At 35.3% G+C, this 21,014-nt stretch overlaps 3 protein-coding genes across 3 annotated transcripts; all 3 read left to right on the top strand.

Annotated features, from left to right (window-relative positions):
- The first annotated feature begins 10,304 nt into the window (after positions 1–10,304).
- On the top strand, positions 10,305–13,309 carry LOC136842061 (uncharacterized). Its single transcript, XM_067109441.1, has 2 exons — positions 10,305–10,354; positions 12,586–13,309. The coding sequence occupies exons 1-2, from the start codon at positions 10,343–10,345 to the stop codon at positions 12,928–12,930; spliced, it is 357 nt and encodes a 118-aa protein (XP_066965542.1). The 5' UTR covers positions 10,305–10,342; the 3' UTR covers positions 12,931–13,309.
- Positions 13,310–13,356: 47 nt separating this feature from the next.
- LOC136841894 (uncharacterized PE-PGRS family protein PE_PGRS44-like) lies at positions 13,357–19,892 on the top strand. Its single transcript, XM_067109317.1, has 2 exons — positions 13,357–13,372; positions 19,363–19,892. Exons 1-2 carry the CDS (start codon positions 13,357–13,359, stop codon positions 19,890–19,892), a joined length of 546 nt encoding a protein of 181 aa, XP_066965418.1.
- Positions 19,893–20,009: 117 nt separating this feature from the next.
- LOC136841893 (ctenidin-1-like) lies at positions 20,010–20,808 on the top strand. Its single transcript, XM_067109316.1, has 2 exons — positions 20,010–20,034; positions 20,171–20,808. The coding sequence occupies exons 1-2, from the start codon at positions 20,010–20,012 to the stop codon at positions 20,806–20,808; spliced, it is 663 nt and encodes a 220-aa protein (XP_066965417.1).
- Positions 20,809–21,014: the final 206 nt, after the last annotated feature.

Raw genomic sequence — 21,014 nt, 5'->3', positions numbered from 1 at the left:
ACAGCCAACTAGCCTTAGCGGGTTTTAAGATCTGAGGGCGGAGAGATAAAGCGCCGACATAAAAAAGTGCAGACGGACAGACAAAGCCGGCAGAATAGTTGTCTTTTCAGAAAGCTAAAACGTTACAGCAGAACAACGCAGCACAGAGTCTTCCGAACTGTTTTTAAGGAGCAAAACAATATTTTACTTGCAACAAAAGACCACAGAAAAGAGGAATGACGAAAGATTATTTTAAGAGTTTGGTAATTGTTCGAGGAACTCGAGGAAGTCTATCGCTGAACTTCTTCTAAGTCTTTTGTTGTCTGTTCAATAATTCTCCTTTTATAACAGAGAACCTTAGTTATTCCTGCTGTTCCCTTTCCTTTACAGGTCGAAAGCTTCTATGAATAACAATTTTTTATAAGACTACACAAAACCTGAAGAAGCATTCAAAAATGTTTTACAGAAGACGAGCAAAATTCAAAAGGCATATTCTCCGAATCGTTCAAATGTTTGAAAGTAGCAAAAGAGTCCAATAGCTCCTCGAATAGCATTAAAAGAACGAGGTGAACTTATGCCAGGAGGAATCATAAAGCACACTGCAAAGTGTTACAACAACGGGCGTAAGATAAAAAAAAAACAAAAAAACACCATGATTGCGTCTGAAGTAAAACTGAATAGATATAAATTTCTGAAAATGATAAATTACATCGAAAAAGTGAACCCATCTATTAATTTTAACTAGAAAAGTTAACAAAAGACGCTCATATTAATATTTCATCCAAATACCAAAATAATCAGAATTTTATTTTCTGCTATTATTATTATTATTATTATTATTATTATTATTATTATTATTATTATTATTATTATTATTATTATTATTATTATTATTATAGAGGCACTGAAGGACATTATTATACAGGTCGTTCTGAATTAGGTCTAAACACTTCCTGCGGCCTGGGCTAATGAATTCGGTGTCTATGGTCACTTTTGAATTGTGATAATAATGCCAATAGGTCTAGTCACTCATCTGAAAAAACGCCACTAGAACATACTTGGAAAAGCCCTTGGAAAATCCGGTCTACCCCGATGCCTTAGTCCTAATTCTAAAATAGGCTTCCATGGGGTAGGACACGGACATCCGAGTAGCTTAAGACCGACTAGAGTATGGCTTGAGTCCCTATGACTAATCGAACTGAGTATTTGTTGATTAAGAAGGCCACATCTAGGATGTTAAGTATGGCAATGGATGCAGGTGTTCTCAAAGGACACGGCGACGCAAATAGCACCATACGAGGATCTCGGGGCCTTGGGGGCGTCCTGCAAGGTCGTTCGCTGGGAAACGCGTCTGAAAGCAGAATATGAATTAACCACAGAATGGTATTGAACTTAAGTAATGAATTCAAGTCCGATTAGGGGTTCTAGTTGACGGCGCATATATTGCATTATTCGCTTTCTTTAATTTTACTGGTGTAGTCTTTTCCGTATTGTTCTGGGCTATTTTTTCTTTATCATCTCATATTCGCTGCACCAGTTTTTCAAGGGCGTACAATCAAGGTAAAACTCAAAATGAAATTAATATTCTTACATCAGTATTATTCTAGTCCATTTTACTTGGTTATCTGATATTTGGCGCATCAGCCGTCACAGGATGTAAACTCAAGGTAAGATTAAATGTAAATTAATTTTTTTTTACATATTTCGCTTCGTTAACAACGTTACTAGACTGTTTATGATATATATATGACATAAAAACTCCAATAATTTTAATGTATATTCTGAAAAAAATTTATATATCTTTCAATAAATTATTTTGCATACCGTTATGATTTATATATATTTAATTATGTTACTTCACATATCTTTATAATATATATATATATATATATATATATATATATATATATATATATATATATATTAGTTTACATATATTTATATTTCTTATATATTATATATAGTATTTAATTTTATTAGTTTAGGATATATTTATATTTTCAAGAAATATAAGTATCAGAGTCCTAAGTTTTTTTAAAAAAAAAAAAAACTCTGAGGCATAATATATATAAATATAAAAAAAAAAATATATATATATATATATATATATATATATATATATATATATATTATAAAGATATGTGAGGTAACATAATTAAATATATATAAATTATAACGGTATGCAAAATAATTAATTAAAAGATGTATCAATTTTTTTCAGAATATACATTAAAATTATTGGAGTTTTCATGTCATATGTTACTTGAACAACTGAACAAAAGGTGTGTCGTCTAACTTTTCATTATTCATTACATAACTTTTCATTATTCAGTTCACTGAATAAGCTGACACATTCTACAAGCAATGATTTCCGAGTAATTATTATTTCTTTTTGTTGAGGGGAAATATCAACACGTTCATGAATCATGAACTTCGATATCAAATTCAGCTCGGCCAAATCAGCTACCAGATTCGAAAGGCAAACTGGAACAAAACGGATCCCTTTGAAGAGACGAAAAACAATATAAAAGTACTGAAAGTTTGAAGCTTAGTCCTCATGAAATACTCAGAACGCCTTGAAATATAAATTGGATTTATCGGCGAATGTTTCTTGACGAGGGGACAAACTTCTGCATATTAAAATATGTGGTTGATTAACGAAGCTGAACTTTTATCATTGTTGACAAGACAAAGGAGTAAAAAATGCCCCGAAGTTTCTTCGGCGCAATCGAGTTTTCTGTTCAGTGCAAAATCAAGGCCACCGAAAATAGGATCTATCTTTAGGTGGTCCCGGTATAATGCTGTATGAGCCGCGGCCCATGCAACTCTCAGCCGGCCATGGCGGCCTGTGTTGTTGCATTGCCAGAAGCATGATTATGGCTAAATTCAACCTTAAATAAAATAAAAAATTACTGAGGCTAGAGGGCTGCAATTTGGTATGTTAGATGATTGGAGGGTGGATGATCAAAATACCAATTTACAGCCTTCTAGCCTTAGTAGTTTTTAAGATCTGATGGCGGACAGAAAAAGTGCGGACGGACAAACAAAGCCACCTCACTAGTTTTCATTTACAGAGAGCTAAAAAGGATGTAAAAATAAAGTCAAAACCAACACTAAGACAAATAATTATAAAATAACACAGCGAAGGATAGTTTAGAATTTTCCTTTCAAAATCTCCCAGAATTTATAGAGTCGAGATAACACGAGTAATTTGCATCTCTAGAGCGACATCCCCTTTACTCGCATCACCGTCATTACTGACTGATATCAAAACACCATTTCATTTTTGTTGGCCATAAAACATGTAGGTCAAATTCCAGTGCTGTGGAAAAAGACCCCAAAATTACTCTTTATCTGGGTGTAATGGAATCCCGTCATTGATATACATTATTAAACCGTAATGTTATTTTTCATTTTTGATTAGCGGAGTTATCCCACCGAATACAAAACGAAAGTGAATTATGGAACTTTGTATGATTACAGTTTGTTTTGTGTGTGTGTGTGTGTATGTGTTGGTCCATACACTTGTCACATACAGATGTGTGATTACACAAAAATGTATTTAACCTCCGTAAGATAAGTTAGAAGCAATACACGTCAGTTGACAATCAGAATCTATATCTTCACTTCAGTAATTTGGCAACATTTCTGTTCCGAAAAAATGGAAAAAATCATGACAGGAAATCATTTCGAGGTAAAGCGTTATACATACATACACACACATACATACATGCACATATATATGTATATATATACATACATGTATATATATATATATATATATATATATATATATATATATACATATATATATATATATATATATATATATATATATATATATATATATATATATATATATATGTATATATATACTATATATATATATATATATATATATATATATATATATATATTTATATATATACATATATGTATGTATATATGTGTGTGTGTGTGTGTGTTGTGTTGTAAGAGATGGAAAGAGAGCTGACCCATTGTTTATAAGACTCAATTATTGAGTGAGCAGAGCATCCACGCGTTGTCATAGCTGGTAACCCACCAACAAATAACTAGACCAGGTCCGGCAAATCTCAGCAAACAACGTCTAATAAAGCAACATAACAAGAAAGCATCCAAAGAAAACTGAAATAAAAGTCAACATCAAAACTATAATTAATAAATAGGAATGACGAATAACAATCTGGCCTTCAGAGAAGAAACTAAGGCAATGGTTCTCAATCTTTTTTAGTGATGGCACCCTAACGAATGCAATCATTACCGTGGCACCCCTTCTTCACCATCCCACCATATCGCATGAATTAACTTCTTATTTTAATGAATAAAATTATTATCCATACTCAAACCAAAGTCAGAACACCGAACATGCAGAAATATGCTGTACAAACAAAGAGCATATCAGAAGAATTAGATAAACATAATTAGAGTAGACACACCGACAATAATTATATGAAGACTTCTGCAAACTTCTTTCTTTTTTTTTACAAATGTTCATTGAGATGATCTAGCCAAGGTAAAATTCATGACAATCTTGCGGCACCCCTAGGCACTGTCTGTGGTGCCACGGCACCCAGTTTGAGAATCAGTGAACTAAGGCGTTGAACTGAATAAGAATCTGAGAGGTTAATCTTTGTGACCCAGAATCTAGTCAAGGGAGAAGGAAAAGATGGCCGGATTCTGTAAAATTGTAAAGCTATATTTTTGTTTATGAACCGTCAATATTTCAGACATAACTAAGCAGTCAAACCAGCCCACTAAGCAGTCAAACCAGCCCACATTCGTAGTGACTTCTGTAATGTCATAGGAATCATAACTGGGTATTGTTGAGAGTTTGGAATGTGGCAAATTTTACATGGGTCGAGAATCGAGAACAGTGAGATGAGATTTATTTATCTCATTATAGCAGAAGACGTCTATTTCTAGGAAAGATATTGCAGATGAATGCGCAAATGCAACCATAACATATAATGCCTTCGGAAGATAGGTCTTTAACAAGCAGCAAGAGAGAGAGAGAGAGAGAGAGAGAGAGAGAGAGAGAGAGAGAGAGAGAGAGAGAAAGAGAAAGTTAAAGATCATGAAAGGATAGTATCCATGAGAGAGAGAGAGAGAGAGAAGAGAGACAGAGAGAGAGAGAGAGAGAGAGAGAGAGAGAGAGAGAGAGAGAGAGAGTGGTAGGGAGAGAGTGTTGTTTTGAAACATGCTTGAGACCTGATCTATTGGCCAATTGAAGTGTTTATAGATTAAATCCTCTGGGTGTAAGCTGCAACAAAATTCATTTTCTGGAGGAAAATTTAGCCCTAAATCATATAGATAAAACAGCTCTCTGAGTTTAAATGAAATTATATGAAGATTTGTGATTCTGAAGTTCAAGATATTCTTTTCAGTATTAAGTGACGAAAGAATGGAGATCCCAATAGGCCTTTGGGATGAGATCGCTAGTCCTAAGCCATTCTCCAGCCTAGCTGAGATCCACTACATTTGACTAACTATCAGATGCATAATTCCCTGCTTTTATCAAAGCTGCAAGTTCTCAACATATTATATGTGTGTATACTGTATATAACATATAGATATATATACATATATATGTATATAATTATACATATATATATACATATATATAAGATATATATATATACACATACATATATATGTATGTATGTATATTTCTTTTAATATGAGGTTAATTACATGCGCATACACTCCTCCCTTTCCGTGTTGTATACAGGTTAAACAGCAATAGGGCATCGATCATCAAAGATAATATAAACTTCCTTATATTTCTAATCTCCTACCAGGCACTTTTGCGCCAACCTTATCAGATAAAGGAGCTTCACTATATGCTTAGGAGGTACACAGAAACATGATGTAATCACCCTAACTACTTATTAACTAAAAACCGAAATTTTGGGGACTCTAGACACACACACACACACTCAAAAAATCTAAGTACTTTTTAACTAAAAATCGAATTTTTGGGGTCTAGACACACACACACATGCACACACACACTCAAAATCTTATTACTTATTAACTAAAAACCGAACTTTTTGGGTCTCTAGACACACACACACACACACACACACACACACACACACAAAATAAGGGATTTTGGGGGGGGTGGAATTTTTTCATCTTTATCCTTGCCCTCTTGTCCTTCTAATTAAGACAATGTCTCCACAAATTTCATAGGCCTTGTAAACAGGAGGGCAGGCATACATGCAAATTATCCTCCCAACCGTACCACCTTAACCCCCCCCCCAAAAAAATACTCATATAATTACTTAAAATTACAAAATTATATACTATCCCTCATTCATAACGAACATGTGATCTCAACGATAGTAAAAAAAAAAGAGACATCTTCAAATTTTTGTTTTTTAATCAAGGTCGTCCCTTACATTACCTCTATTCCAAAATCTGCCATTGCTCGAATACCATAAATCCTAACGTCACTTCGACACAATATCTATTTTAATATGTAAAATCCCTGCAATAGTTTTCAATACTTTCTCGTCGGTATTCGCCCATAGGATACGTTAGAAATGCTATGTCACACATATATAAAAACTTTAAGGAATAGTTCCACCAAACCACGTTTAAAAGTTATTCAAAGAATTCGGACGATGAAATTCTTAGATTCTGCAACTGAATAAATGGCAGTTTGCGTCTTGTTAAGGAATTAAAACATATTTGTTCATAAAAATAAAAAAAGAAACAGTGACGCCCTCTGGTTTAATACGAAGTAAACACCAAAATTGTTAAGAATTCTACTAAATCTTATATCCTTTTGTTCAAGCAAAGACTTCGTCAGGAGGAAATAACAACTGACCACAAAGAATTACAAAATGAATTGCCGAAACATTATATCCGGAATTCCACCAAATCGGGGTTAAATTCGGAACTATTTTTGATCTCGCATTTCCGCCAATTTGGAAATTCTTCGGGGGAAACGTCTATGAAATTGACGTGGAATATCGAAGCGGGGAAATACTGATAAAAAGAGAATATCAGGTTTAAGGTAATCTGAAGGTCACTACGAGATATGCAAGATAATTCTTGTTCGCTTGTACGAGGCCAGGGCGTGGTTGCCAGATGCACGTTGGGCATGGATCTATAAATTAACTGAATTCAGTCCTGAGTGGAAGGTTTAATTCAAGGTGTCATACTGTATATTTACTGGCATTCATGAAAATCACAGCTAACATAAAGATACATCATATATATGAGAGAGAGAAATAGAGAGAGCATATATATATATATATATATAGTATATATATATATATATATATATATATATATATATATATATATATACACACGTAATTATTATATGTATATACACACATGTATATACTGTATATATATATATATATATATATATATATATATATATACCCAGAGAGAGAGAGAGAGAGAGAGACAGACAGACAGACAGACAGATAATTTTATCTTAACGCTCCTTTTTTTCTCTTTCTTCTTTACATCGTTGTCATTTGGGTAAGATTACTCTGTCGGCCCATGCATAGAAAGAATAACCTCTATGATCAAACATTATTATTATTATTATTATTATTATTATTATTATTATTATTATTACGAAATAGGCTAAATTAACAAGGTTCTCCAGTTGCACTGCTAAATTCTCTCACTTGCTGTCCGAGAGAATTGCTTCATAAGTGATAACTGAAAATGTTACAACGTAAAGTTAAAGAAGCTGGACAGCTAAGTGAGAAAAGACGAAGGGAAGTGGATGAAAAGTAAAAGGAAGAAAGCAAAGTAGCAGACACCGGAATGGTTCCGTAAAGAACATTCAGCGCCATCTACATTCTGCTGCGGAAGGAACACTGTGGTACACCATTATGGAACAAAAATCCTGGATAAATGAAGTCTGAACATAGAGCTGACCTGATGTGAGTGATATTACTCACGAATATTAAAAGAGGAATGGGATATATCACCTTATTAGTTTTCTGCAAAAGAAAACTATTGTGTCGGCTTTGTCTGTCCGTCCGCACTTTTTTCTGTCCGCACTTTTCTGTCCGCCCTCAGATCTTAAAAACTACTGAGGCTAGAGGGCTGCGAATTGGAATGTTGATCATCCACCCTCCAATCACCAAACATACCCAATTCCAGCCCTCTAGCCTCAGTAGTTTTTATTTTATTTAAGGTTAAACTTAGCCATAATCGTGCTTCTGGTAGCGATATAGGATGGTCCACCACCGGGCAGTGATTAAAGCTTCATGGGCCGCGGCTCGCACAGCATTATACCGAGACCACCGAAAGATAGATCTATTTTCGGTGGCCATAATTATAAGATGTACAGAAAACTCGACAGCGCCGAGGAAACTTCGGCTCATTTTTCACTTGTTTATTTCTAAGCTCCAATTCAATTTTGATATTCTCTTTCCTTCATGGATTCCAGTACGAGTGGTAACGAGTTACAAAGATGCTGAAATGCCCTGAAAAAATAAAAGAGAAAGAAATATATAATTTTCCAGTTACGAGAGGCTGTAGAACTAACGAACGCCATCTGTCATCAGACTCCGTCACTACCCACCCTGCCACGGGAGGGGTGGTCATATTATCGCTTAAAGCAAAATCCGCCAAATTCGTGATTTCTAATTTACAAAGCTTCAGCATTTCGTAATTCCCTCTTCGCGGGATAATGAGTAATGTGATTCATGAGCGCGTCACGCTGCCTACAATTAAGGCTTGGAAATTGTAACAAGATTTTCCTAATTATTTACGATTAAGGGGACGTGAGTAACGTGGCTCAGAAAACACTTTCTTTGGAAATGAATGTGATATGTGAAAACAATCCTTCTGTGAAGACATAAAATAGTCTGAGTAGTTTTATTATATACACATACACATTTATTTATATATATATATATATATATATATATATATATATATATACTATATATATATATATATATATATATATATATATATAAATATATATGTATGTGTATATATATAATAAATATATATGTATGTGTATGTATATACTGTATATACTGGTACCACATACATATATAATATATGTGTGTGATATATATACGTCATGTGTGTGTAATGCTAGCAATGGAAGGATTCAGACACGATAATGTATAAATTAAAACGTATATTATACTATGTAGCGTTTACAGCAATTTTGATGTGTTTGTGTTTATATATACATTGTTTTTCCTAAATGTTGAACCTTAACCATGAGGCAACAGAGAAACAGCATTTTATTACCAACTCAGTAACAGAAACAGCAGAAAGGGTAACAGATCATGATGATATCCATCATGCAAAGGTCTACCAGCCACCTCAGTTCCTGAAAGGCTAAAAGGACCTGATATCCATTTAAATAGCATTTGGGTATGAGACATTCAATCCAGTTCCACTGCATCAAATATTTCGTCATTCCCTCCATGACCTAGTGATTAAGTACCCCTCAAGGAACAGACTGAGGTGAACCAATTTCAATTGTTAATCCAACTCACTTAGATATGTTCGTAATTTTAAGTGCTTCATAAAGGTCAAATAAACAACAGAATAACTGTTTTTTTCAATGTCTGAGATTTCCGTTAGGAGGAAATCTAGTTCACATGGTTGTACATTAACTTACTGTAACCACAGATATTTACCACCATAAAAATGGGGCTCCAGCGATGCTTAATGATAAAATAAAAAATGGAGAAAACATCTGAAGAGATCCAATTGCCAACAAGTAGTAATGGATGAATTTCCTATACATCAACTCAAATTCTTGACGTTTTCTCAATCCAGACATCGTACAAGAACGTTGCAAAAACGAACCGAGAAAAGTCTGTTTGGAACCGCATAACTGCTCGCTACTTTTGAGTGAAAATGATACATAATTCGATTGCATTCCATTATGCGAATCTTGCAGCGTGCAAAGCCAAGTCTTTCTGTAGCACAGACCTGAAGAAAACAAGAAACAGGAAAGAAAGAAAAGAGAAGAAGGGTGGGGCTTCAACCAAAAGAAACAGAAGTACCTCGTGAACTGCAAATCTCTTTTGATGCGCATTATTTTGTTTCCGCCTTTGAAAAGCCGCCCAAAGAAAAACTTAGAAACAGGAAGTCCCTAAGGACAAGGACAGACAATATAAAGGAGATTGAAAGTCATTGATACTTGAAGCTCTCCAAGGACATAGTTTGCAGGTGGCAGAGCCGAGGGTGGGGCTGCCGAATGCGCGATTGCGTGATTGATAGGTTATCAAGGCGCCTGTTGCCAACTGGGTTTTTCTATATATATATACATATGAAGTTTGCCTGTGGTTGCCATAACGTATTCTGCTTGAGGGGTGTCAGAGGAGTTGGGAGTATGAAAGTCTTGGTAAGATTTGAGACTGAAGAGTGTTTGGTATCTATGATACATAAGCAGTGGTTTTTAATTTTATAAATGTATATTTACTGTACACACAAACACACACACACACACACACACACACACACATACATATATATATATATATATATATATATATATATATATATATGTGTGTGTGTGTGTATGTGTGTGTGTGTGTGTGATAGATAAATAGATAGATAGATAGATAGATAGATAAATAGATAGATAGATGTATAGATTTATACGCTGTTGCTAAAACTAAAAGTGGATACAGTGAAGAAGAAAATACCCATATACATATATATATGTATGTATATATATGTGTATGTATATATTTATTTATATATGTATTTATATATAGTATATATATATATATATATATATATATATATATATATATATATATTATATATATATATATATATATATATAGTGCTCATATAACAGTGCTATGTCTTCTACTGACCGTAAAACTTAAATGATTCTGTAATTGCATGGCGCCCATAAATTCGTAACTTTTGCACATTATTTAAGTTAAATTTTTCCGGAAAGTTAATAGTTGCGGGTGAAGAGGAAACGGTTCGTTTGTCTTGGGTTCGTGCTATAAATAAAAAAAAATTATCTGAATATTAAAAGGAAAGTATTCTAAATACATAAAAAAAATACGTTAATATCCTTTACTTTAAAATAGCTGTCGTAAATATTAATAAACTATGTATAATTGAAAAAAGATTTATTGAAGTTTTGTATTGTACAAAATATGTTTCGTATCTCAGTTCATTTTCTTTTTGGCGAATAATTTTCATTCGGCAGTTTACAGAAATTTTTTATTTTTGCAAATTTCAACACGCCATTGGGAGATTTTTCTTGTTTTATTGAAAACGCTATGATAAACTGATAATATTCAGCATTAGAATAACTCCAAAATGGGTACTGTGGCCTGAAAACTACCTAAAAACGGACATAAGAATTATATATACTTTATATATATTTATCGAGAAGCATGCTCTCTATTATGAATTATAAAAAATTATATTTTCCTTCAGATATTTATGTGTTTCGGTAACTAATTCGTCCCTTTAACGATTGACTTTTTTTGAAGACTGATATAAATTACAGCTATACATTTAAAAGGTAGGCATCAAAAAAGAGATTGAAAGTGTCAGACCTTGCCGACCATTGCAAAAACAATTAAAAGAGTTAAAAGAATATTAGGCATAATGGAAAAACTAAAGCAGGTTCAAGGGCACCAAGAAACTCAAATAATTCATTACCCATGGCAATAGTTAAATAGAGGTTTATTTACCTTTGCACGCCCAGAGAACATTTTATCACGCATGCTTAGGTTTAGTGTATTATTCAAGTCAGAGCTGATCCCACTATGACTGGTTTCAGCTAGCTTTCTAGCTAATAAATGGGTGGGTTATACACTTAAATGCCAGTAATGAGTCACCCACCACACCTTGCTGGTAATATCAAAGTGTCAGTCACATATAAATCTTTGACGGAAAAAAGCCTTGAAGGACTGGTATGTAAATATCAAGCTTTGGTGTTTAGTAGAGTGTGTCGTCCTTTGTCCTTAGATTGCAAGCAGTAACCATAACACTTTTTATCTTACCAGTTGATAAGTTTTGTGAATAAAAGACAATGACTTAGATTTATGTCCCTACAGTAAAATATAGGACATCAATCTCTTCGTTAGCTTTTGAGTACTCAGTAAAGACAGGGGAATGTTTAGTCATCAATCATACATTTATTTTTTTTAGTTTTATTCTGATCCTTTCATTTTTTTTATATTTCTTCTGACCTTGAATATTTTGGTAGTTTTTTTAACCTAGTTGGAAGATTGCATTGTGTATCTTTTTTGATATCTCACTCAGATTTCATAGCCTCAGGATTCCTGTCATTGCAAAATAGGTTCCTACACTGTTTTCTTGATGGTTTAAGCAGGGATATATAAACCCTGATTATTTATTGAAGGATTATTGTGTTTCTTTTTTTATACCTCACTTTGATTTCATAATTATTTCTGTAAATGGTGACTGTTTAATGAATGATTATTTTATATCTCTTCTCTTCAACTTTCACTTTTACATTACTGTGTTCCTTTTTTACATCTCACTTTGATTTCACAATGATTGCTATAAATATTGACTATTTAATGAAGTTTTATTTTATATATGTTTCCCCTTCAAAGTTCACTTTTTACTTTCCAGATTGCCCTTTCACTAGTGGCAATCGTATTTGCAAAACCGAAACCATCAGCTGAGCCTCGTCCTGAAAGAGACCATGGCATTGAGCTCCTTGGAGGATTAGATTTCAGTCATGGATCAACGGGACTCAACACCGGGTACGACGGTGGACATGGCGGCCTAGATGACCTCGTGAATGGCGGGGTCACGCCAGTGGGAAAGAGGTCGAAGGATCTGATGGATTATCAAACGGACACCAACACTTCCATGGGAAGCGAAGTGCCGGTCCTGATCCTGGATATATTCCAGGAGGCCTGGGGTATGGGGGATTTCTTGGAGGAGGGCTGGATTCCCTGGAAGATAGCCTAAACCTACGGAAAGGACTAGAAAGAATGGGCGTCGGAACAAGCATCATGGACATGTTCGATGGACTGGATTTGGGAGATGCGAGTGGCTACGGCTCAGGACTTGGCGGCAGTTTTAGCGATGAATATCTTACGTATGAAGACTTTTTGAATGGCAGAAAGTTCCATGGACGGAAGCCCAAAAAAGGCTGAAGCAATGGAAAAAAAATCGGACAAGGGCTTAGAAGCCAAAAAAAAGGGCTGAAGCCATGGAAACGAAATCGGACGAGGGCTTGGTTTCTCACGGTAATTTCCCTGAAAGACGAACTGCCGTCCTTAGACCAGCTGGAGGAAACTAAATCTTAATCGGTACAGACATTTCTTTAATGTCGGAGTAAATTTTAGTTGGGTGGAGGTCAGGGGGTTGGAGTGACGTAGGGATGGAGGGAGTATGGGAGGGGTGAGAGGTAAGTAGGATCCATTAGGCATTAAAATAATCAGAAATTTGTATGAACTGGCAATATTTGTATACTAATATGTATTATTTTTCCGCGAAATATATTTTTATATGCAGCCAAATACCACATTTTATTTTCCCAAATCATCAAGAGAAAAAAATATGATACACTTGACACTAGATTTAAATTGTTTATCGTCGAAAGGGAAAATGATTCTTCGACGATATTTTCTGCTGAAAATATTGAAAATGAAACTGTTTTGTAAAGAAACGGAGCGTTTAATGATTTTTCTCTTCTGAGTCTGTAATTCAACGGAAAAAATAAGGGTGAGCATTAATTTTTTTTTAAGTCAAACTTTACATTATATTACATCTTTCAACAGTGGTATTATTTTATTGTTTTTGTAAGTTTCGGAAACTTACCGTGAATATGATGTAATACAAAAAAAATGCAAATAAAATGAACAAAATTAATAATGAATAGACAAAAGGTAGAACATAGAATGAACGAAAATATTCTAGGACATAATCAATTTAAATAAAAAAAATCTGTATACCTAATAAGTATTTTTTTAACTTGTGAAATAATTCAAGTTATTTGAGAGGAATCTTATTATTCAAGAAGAAAATGGTCTTCAGAACTAATGAATGAGAAACTACGTGAAATTGGCAACATTAATTAATTTCCATTACTGTTACTACACTGGGACCTCAAAATACCAAAGCTGATTAACAGCTCTCTAGGGCTGGCCCGAGACTTATTTACGTGGCTAAGCAATTGGTTACCTAGCAACGGGACCTACAGCAAATTGTAGAATCCGAACCACATTATAGCGAGAAATTAATTTCTATCACCAAATAAATTCCTCTAATTCTTCACTAGCTGGTCACCGGAGACTCGAACTCATGGGCCTAGCAGTGCTAGCCGAGAACTCAACTCGTCCAACGAGGAACTAGGTGGAAACAATGACAACACAGGAGCAAATAATATTAATGCTAAGAATTCTCCATTCATTCATAATCCCAGCTTACAGCTTTGCCTCCTTTATCGTCATCGAGACACAAAATAAATTATGATGTATCAGATCGCTATTATCAGCTGTTTTTGAAAGCACGGATGTAATAATGTGTGATGAAGTGAAAGTGATTAAATAATAAGAGAAATAAATATCAACAAAACCTATAAGATGAAAAAAGTGACAACAGGATACTTCGAGTTCACATCTAAGTAATAATGATGTAAAATCACCTCTGCTTCAATAATCTTATTAGCACCGGAAGGCGAGAGTTAGTCCGGATGTTCAAATGTGAAGTGAAATCGAGGGCATTATTAATATATGCTAAAATTTCTGTGACAATAAATAACGGGCAAACATGACTTTGGGAAATTATAGATAAGAAAGAATATATTTAAAGCATTCAGGTGTCCCATAACCGTAACCGTTATAGAAATCCGGATTCTAGTTCCCTATCCGGATTCTGGATACTCTGGACCATAATCCAGATCTCAGACGTACATCCGGATCTTGATAAAAAAAAAATTTTTTTTACATATGGATGCTGTACCCATATCCAGATTCTAGATACTCTGGACCCACATCCGAATCTTTGATCCACATCCAGATCTAGGTTCACATCCGGATTCTGGATCCATATTTAGATTCTGCATTCACATAGTGATCCTAGATCCGTATCCGGATCCGCACCTCTCATAGTGTACTAATCCATAATAAAGTTTCATTGTAATCCATCATTAATATTTTCTGATATATTGTGGACATACATACGTACTTTCATGCTTACATACATACATATACATACATACATACATACGTATACTTGACTGAAACAGGTAGTTAGGATGCTATGTAATGCATCAAATTTTCACCATAAGTAAAAACACGTGAAAAGTCATGCAGCTATTTGCAAAGATTTTTTTTCATTTATTTTATTTATTTATCTATAGTTTTTTTTTTTTCTCAAACATAGAACTTTCATGCAGTCACAAATGACTAAAGTACTTTTTATTCCTTTTCATGTACGTTTCTATTTGCTCATAAAAGACGAAATTCGTTTTTTGACATCTTTCTGTGTTTTTTGGTACTGTGAGCTTAAAACTCCAAAAAAAGTAAATAAATAAAAAAAAAAAATATAAAAGCAATTTTATGACAGGAAGAGACGGGATCAAAGAGACGGCAGTGTTTTCCCACAATCAGTCTGTCCACCCGTCCAACTGTCTGTCGGCCAGTTCTCATTAAGTGACTCTTTCATTTTATTTTTCTATCCTCCTTCCCACTTATTCGTGTTAATAGGAATTCGACGTTAAGCGGATAAAACGAGCTTTGCTTTTCATCAAATATATATCTCAGTATTTTCTGTACACCCTTTTCATTTAGATGACATTACAAGGGTAGGCACAAACACAAACACACACACACAGATATATATATATATATATATATATATATATATATATATATATATATATATATATATATGTGTGTGTGTGTGTGTGTGTAATGTGTGTATATAATATGTATGTATGTATATATATGTATATATATAAATATTCATATATATTTATAAATGTATGTGTGTGTATGTGTATGTATATCTTTATATAGAGAGAGATCATTTACTCTTATATCTATAGAGAGAGAGAGACAGACAGACAAACAGAGAAGGTGACAGGGAGCGAGAGAGAGTTCTCTCATTTACCCCCAAAACGTCGCCTTCGTAAGGCAGAACTCAAACGCACATACAAAGAAAGACAGACTTATGCAACGAGCAGCCGAGTCATTTCCCTCGATCATCCGCAATCAAGGACGGATCAGATAATAAAGGAATCTAAATATGTGTTGAATCGAGCAAGGTCGGCATTTTACCGGCCAATTTGGAGCTAAGTAAGCGCTTCCTAAGTACTTCCTTCAACATCTGGGACAAACTCGTTCGGAAAGACTGAGAAGGTCTTCGAAATGATGGTGATTAAGTTTGAAGAATGTTAGAAAATGGGAAGAAAAAAGAAAAAAAATTGGAATGGAGGTGAATGTGATTAATTTTTTTTTATTTGCTTGAGGTATTTCTTACGCGACAATGAACGACCTTGCGTTTAACCGAGTTTGACCTTGTAATGGTGTTATTGTTTAGCTGGAAAATTTTTCTTCCCGATGAGGTTTGTTTTTCCCCATTTTTTTTATTGTGCATGAGTGCAAATCTTTAAAAAAAAAAAAATTATGATGGATGCGTGAGCGCCTCTGGAATTTTTAAATCGGGTTTTGAATTTCATTTGGGTTTTACTTTTTCTGTCAAAAAAATAATGGATGGAAGATTTTCTGTTCATCTAAAAAAATCAGTCAAAAGTTTTTTCTGTGTTTATTGACATCCAAGATAATTGAAAGAGTATCTGATATTTTTTTTCTAAATAATAAATGAAAAATGGAGACGCTCTGTAGCTAGGATATTTTTATGACACCCAAAATTGTGAGAAAGAGAGAGAGAGAATGAAACTGAAAGTTGGAAAATGAAAGTCATTTCTTCTTGAATTTGTTTTTGTCAAGTATGCACTTTTTAAATGGTTCTTCAGTCATTTTGCTTTTTTTTGCTCTGCCTCTCTCTCTCCTCTCTCTTCTCCTTTCTTTTCTTCATTTCATTATCTTCTGTTTCTTTGTTTTTCTTCGACTTCTATCGCAAACTTAATTTTTTCTTTTCTGCTTTTTTCTTGAATCTGTTGTCTTTGTCTGATTGCCACTGATTTTTGCATCAACTGAGATTTTGTATCAACCTTCTGTATTCTTCTTTCTAACTCTTGTATTCTGTCATACAAATTCTCTGTTTTATTTTTGCCCTAGGTTGACCTTTTTCTTCGTTTTCTATATTAAAAACTTTCTTTCTTCTTTCTTTTCTTTTCTTTCCTCTCTTCTCTCATTTTCCTGCCATTCACCTCTTTAACTTCGTCTTTGACCATAAATTAAATCTCGTTTTTTATTTGTTTTTATTTTGCCTTTGTTTTACCATCCCTTCGTCTTCTAATCATACTAAAAATCTGTCTGTCAGTCTGTCTCTTTCGTATACTGTCCCTGAGACAGCATCCACAAGGTCATTGACCTAGAATACCAATATTCAAATCTCAAAGTTCTAAACCGAGCTTATCTATATTTATGTGAATTACTACATGTAAACAGACTGTATATCAATAATTTCCAATCAATTATGAATTGTGAGAGAGAGAGAGAGAGAGAGAGAGAGAGAGAGAGAGAGAGCAATAGCGACGTAATCACGCCGCGCGGTTAACCGCAACGGCTATGAGCTCTCGGAACGCACCTCAAAATAATAATGATAATAAAAAGAGGTGTCCCCGACGTACCACACTCCATTTATCCGAGTCAGACGTTTTCCAAACAGAATTATGAATCAGGATCACCAAGGATAAGAAAACGCCAAGATCACGGACGCACGCACGCGCGCGGACACACGTGAGGCGAATGGAAAACCTCACGGTCAATGTTACTACCAAGTTACTCACGCCGCGGAATACTGGGGTGTGGTTGTCATTTAGCCAAGCACGCTTTGGGAGGAAAGGGGCTGGCTGGCTGGGGGGAGGGGGCCTTGGTCTTGGGGGGTTTATTGGGAGGGGTGTGTTTAGCCCTGGCAATGATGTGAGGGGGAGTGGTGTGCTGGATAGAGGGAGGAGACTTATCCAGCGTCAGATTCACTATATATTAAGGGAAACCTCATCTCAGGTTGTCATATCCACCAGCTTCCTTCTTCTTGGCTTGTGTGCGGAAATCACCTGGAGTCATGAGGTTCTTGGTGAGGAGGAAAAAGCATTAGTATATCTTTTTGCCGACGCCGTTGCAGTTTTTAGCGCATTTAGAAATATTCTCGTTGATAATTCTTATAGATTTGTCATTATTATTAATGATGATGATTTTAAATTACTTTGCTGATAAAGTTTTTCGAGCGTTTACAAATATTCTCGTTGATAGTTCTTATAGATTTATCATTATTATTAATGATGATGATTTTAAATTACTTTGCGGATAAAGGTTTTCGAGTATTTACAAATATTCTCGTTGATAGTTCTTAATGATTTATCATTATTATGATGATGATTTTAAATTACTTTGCGGATGATGTATTTTAAGATTTATCATTATTCATGATAGTTCTGAGATTTTAAATTATTTTGATGATCTTAAAACTTTTTGATGCTTTCATGTTTACAAATATTCTCGTTGATAGTTCTGGCAGATTTATTATTATTAATGTGATAGTGATTTTAAATTAACGCATTAATGTCATTTTCATATTGCATGCATAAATTACATTTTAAAAGATTTTCTTGCAAATAAGCTGTCTAAATCGAATGTTAAAACATTCACTTTCATTTTCATTTTTCTTAAGATCAATGCTGATGAAATCTTCAGCTTAAGTTTTAATTTTTAATTATGAATTTAAATACTGACAACATACGGTTTTTCTCTCTATTAATTATGATATTCATACATCATCTGTCTTGTTATTCCTCACATACATATTAATACAAAATATTAATATTACGCCATTATATGTATGTAATGTATGGGTGTGTGTAGACTGGCATAGCTATACACATCACTAAATATGATGTTTAACTCCCTTTTAGATTCAGAAGTTAAATAGCAGTTAAAATTTAGACTTAGAAAAATGTTCAATAATGATAGACCAGTACATACATTTTAATTAGTAATGGTTAAAAAAAAAAGAAATGAAGAGTTGAAACAACATCTTTCTGGAACATTTATATATGATGAGTACAAATATTTGAAAATTTAACTTCTAATTGTAGAGAAGTTAACAAACATTCATAATTTACCCATACTGATTGCTTTTCTGCTTTTGATTTAGCCTTGTTTTAACCTTTTCAAGATCAAATACATTTTATATACAATAAAATCAAGCTTTCTTATTGTGCTCTTCTTCTGACTTTTCTGCTTGATTTAGGCAATTCATTCCTGACAGCATTTGTTGCAGGAAAGGAGAAAACGTCATCTGAGATCGAACCTGTCGTTGGTTATTTCGGAGTTGATCCTGGACTTAAAACTGGCCATGGTGCAGAGTTGAAAAAGGACAAAGAAGAGGATGATTACAACGCACAAGGAACCAACAACGGATACAGTCCTCTTCTTGGAAACGGTTATGGCGGAGGACTGGGTCAAGGAGTACCCCTTGGTGGAGGCCTTGGAGGATTAGGACCCGTCGGAGGGCTTGGAGGAGGACTCGGAGGAGTAGGGCCTCTAGTTGGTATCGGTCAAGGACTTGGAGGACTGGGAGGTCTAGGAAGAGGATATGGCGGAATAAACCCGGGAGTTGGTCTTGGAGGACTTAATGGATTGGGAGGACTAGGTGATTTGGGATATGGAACAAATCTTGGACAAGGACTCGGTGGATTAGGAGCTCAGGGAGGTCTTGGGAGAGGCTATGAACCAGGCCTGGAGACCCTGGAACTGGGCCAGTATGGTCTTGGTGGGCTGGCTACAGAAATGGTCTGAAGTCCAGGGTGGTGAGTTACAGGAAATGATCTTCAAGGGCTAGGTGGTGCTGGATATGGAAATGGTCTTCAAGGTCCAAGTGAGCTGTTATGGAAATGGTCTTCACACCAGTAGGAAATGTCCCTGAAGGTCCCAGGAGCTGGTTAGTGGAAATGGCTCCATGCCCAGGGCGGCAAATGGTCTTCAAGGTCTTGGTGGATACATGGGAAAATGGCTCTTCGTCTCAGGCGGCAATGGTCTTCGTCTGGCGGAGCTGGTTTGAAATATCTTCAAACCAGGTGAAAATGGCTCAGCGCGGTCTAGGTGGTCTTGGTCTAGGAAATGGTCTCGCTGTCTAGGTGGAAATGGCCTTCAAGGTCTAGGTGGAAATGGCCTTCAAGGTCTAGGTGGTCTTGGTTATGGAAATGGTCTTCAGGGTCTGGGAGGGCTTGGTTATGGAAATGGTCTTCAGGGAGATCTAGGAGGAGCTGGTTATGGCAATGGTCTTCAGGGTGGTCTAGGTGGGGCTGGTCTTGGAAATGGATTGGGCAATGTTGGCTATGGATCAGATCTTGGAAATGGCCTAGGAGGTGGACTCGGTGGTCTTGGCCTTGGAAACGGTCTTGGCACAAACCTTGCACCTGGTTATGGGGTAGGTCTAGGTAACGGACTCGGAGGTGGCTATGCCCCAGGCGTGATTGGCAGTGGTTATGATGGTGGTCTTGGAGGAAGGGACCTTGCTGGAGCTGGATATGGACCAGGTCTTGGTGCTGGGCTAGGTGGGGTTAACCAGGGTGATAATGCTTATGCCCCAGGACTTCTAGGTGGACAAAGTGGAGTTGGATATAGGCCAGATTCCAAAGATGGTCAAATTGGAGGCGGTGATGAGGGCGGATTAGGACTCGGATCTGGTTACGGTAATCGCTTAGGCCGTTGAAGATAGGGATTTTATGGTGCCATGTATAAATGGAAGCTCTTCCAAGTGATTTTGCTGCTCAAAGGATACAGAAATTATAAGAATGGTATTCATGCATTCAGAAAACAAGGGCGACCAGCTTATGGCCTTATTAGATTTTACCTCTTCAGTGTCAGGAATAGACATATCAACAATTCTCAACCTAAGATGTACCTCAGCAAGTCTGT

The sequence above is a fragment of the Macrobrachium rosenbergii genome, chromosome 9, assembly GCF_040412425.1.
Source record: "Macrobrachium rosenbergii isolate ZJJX-2024 chromosome 9, ASM4041242v1, whole genome shotgun sequence".
NCBI lineage: Eukaryota > Metazoa > Arthropoda > Malacostraca > Decapoda > Palaemonidae > Macrobrachium > Macrobrachium rosenbergii.
This window is presented reverse-complemented; position numbering and strand designations above follow the sequence as displayed.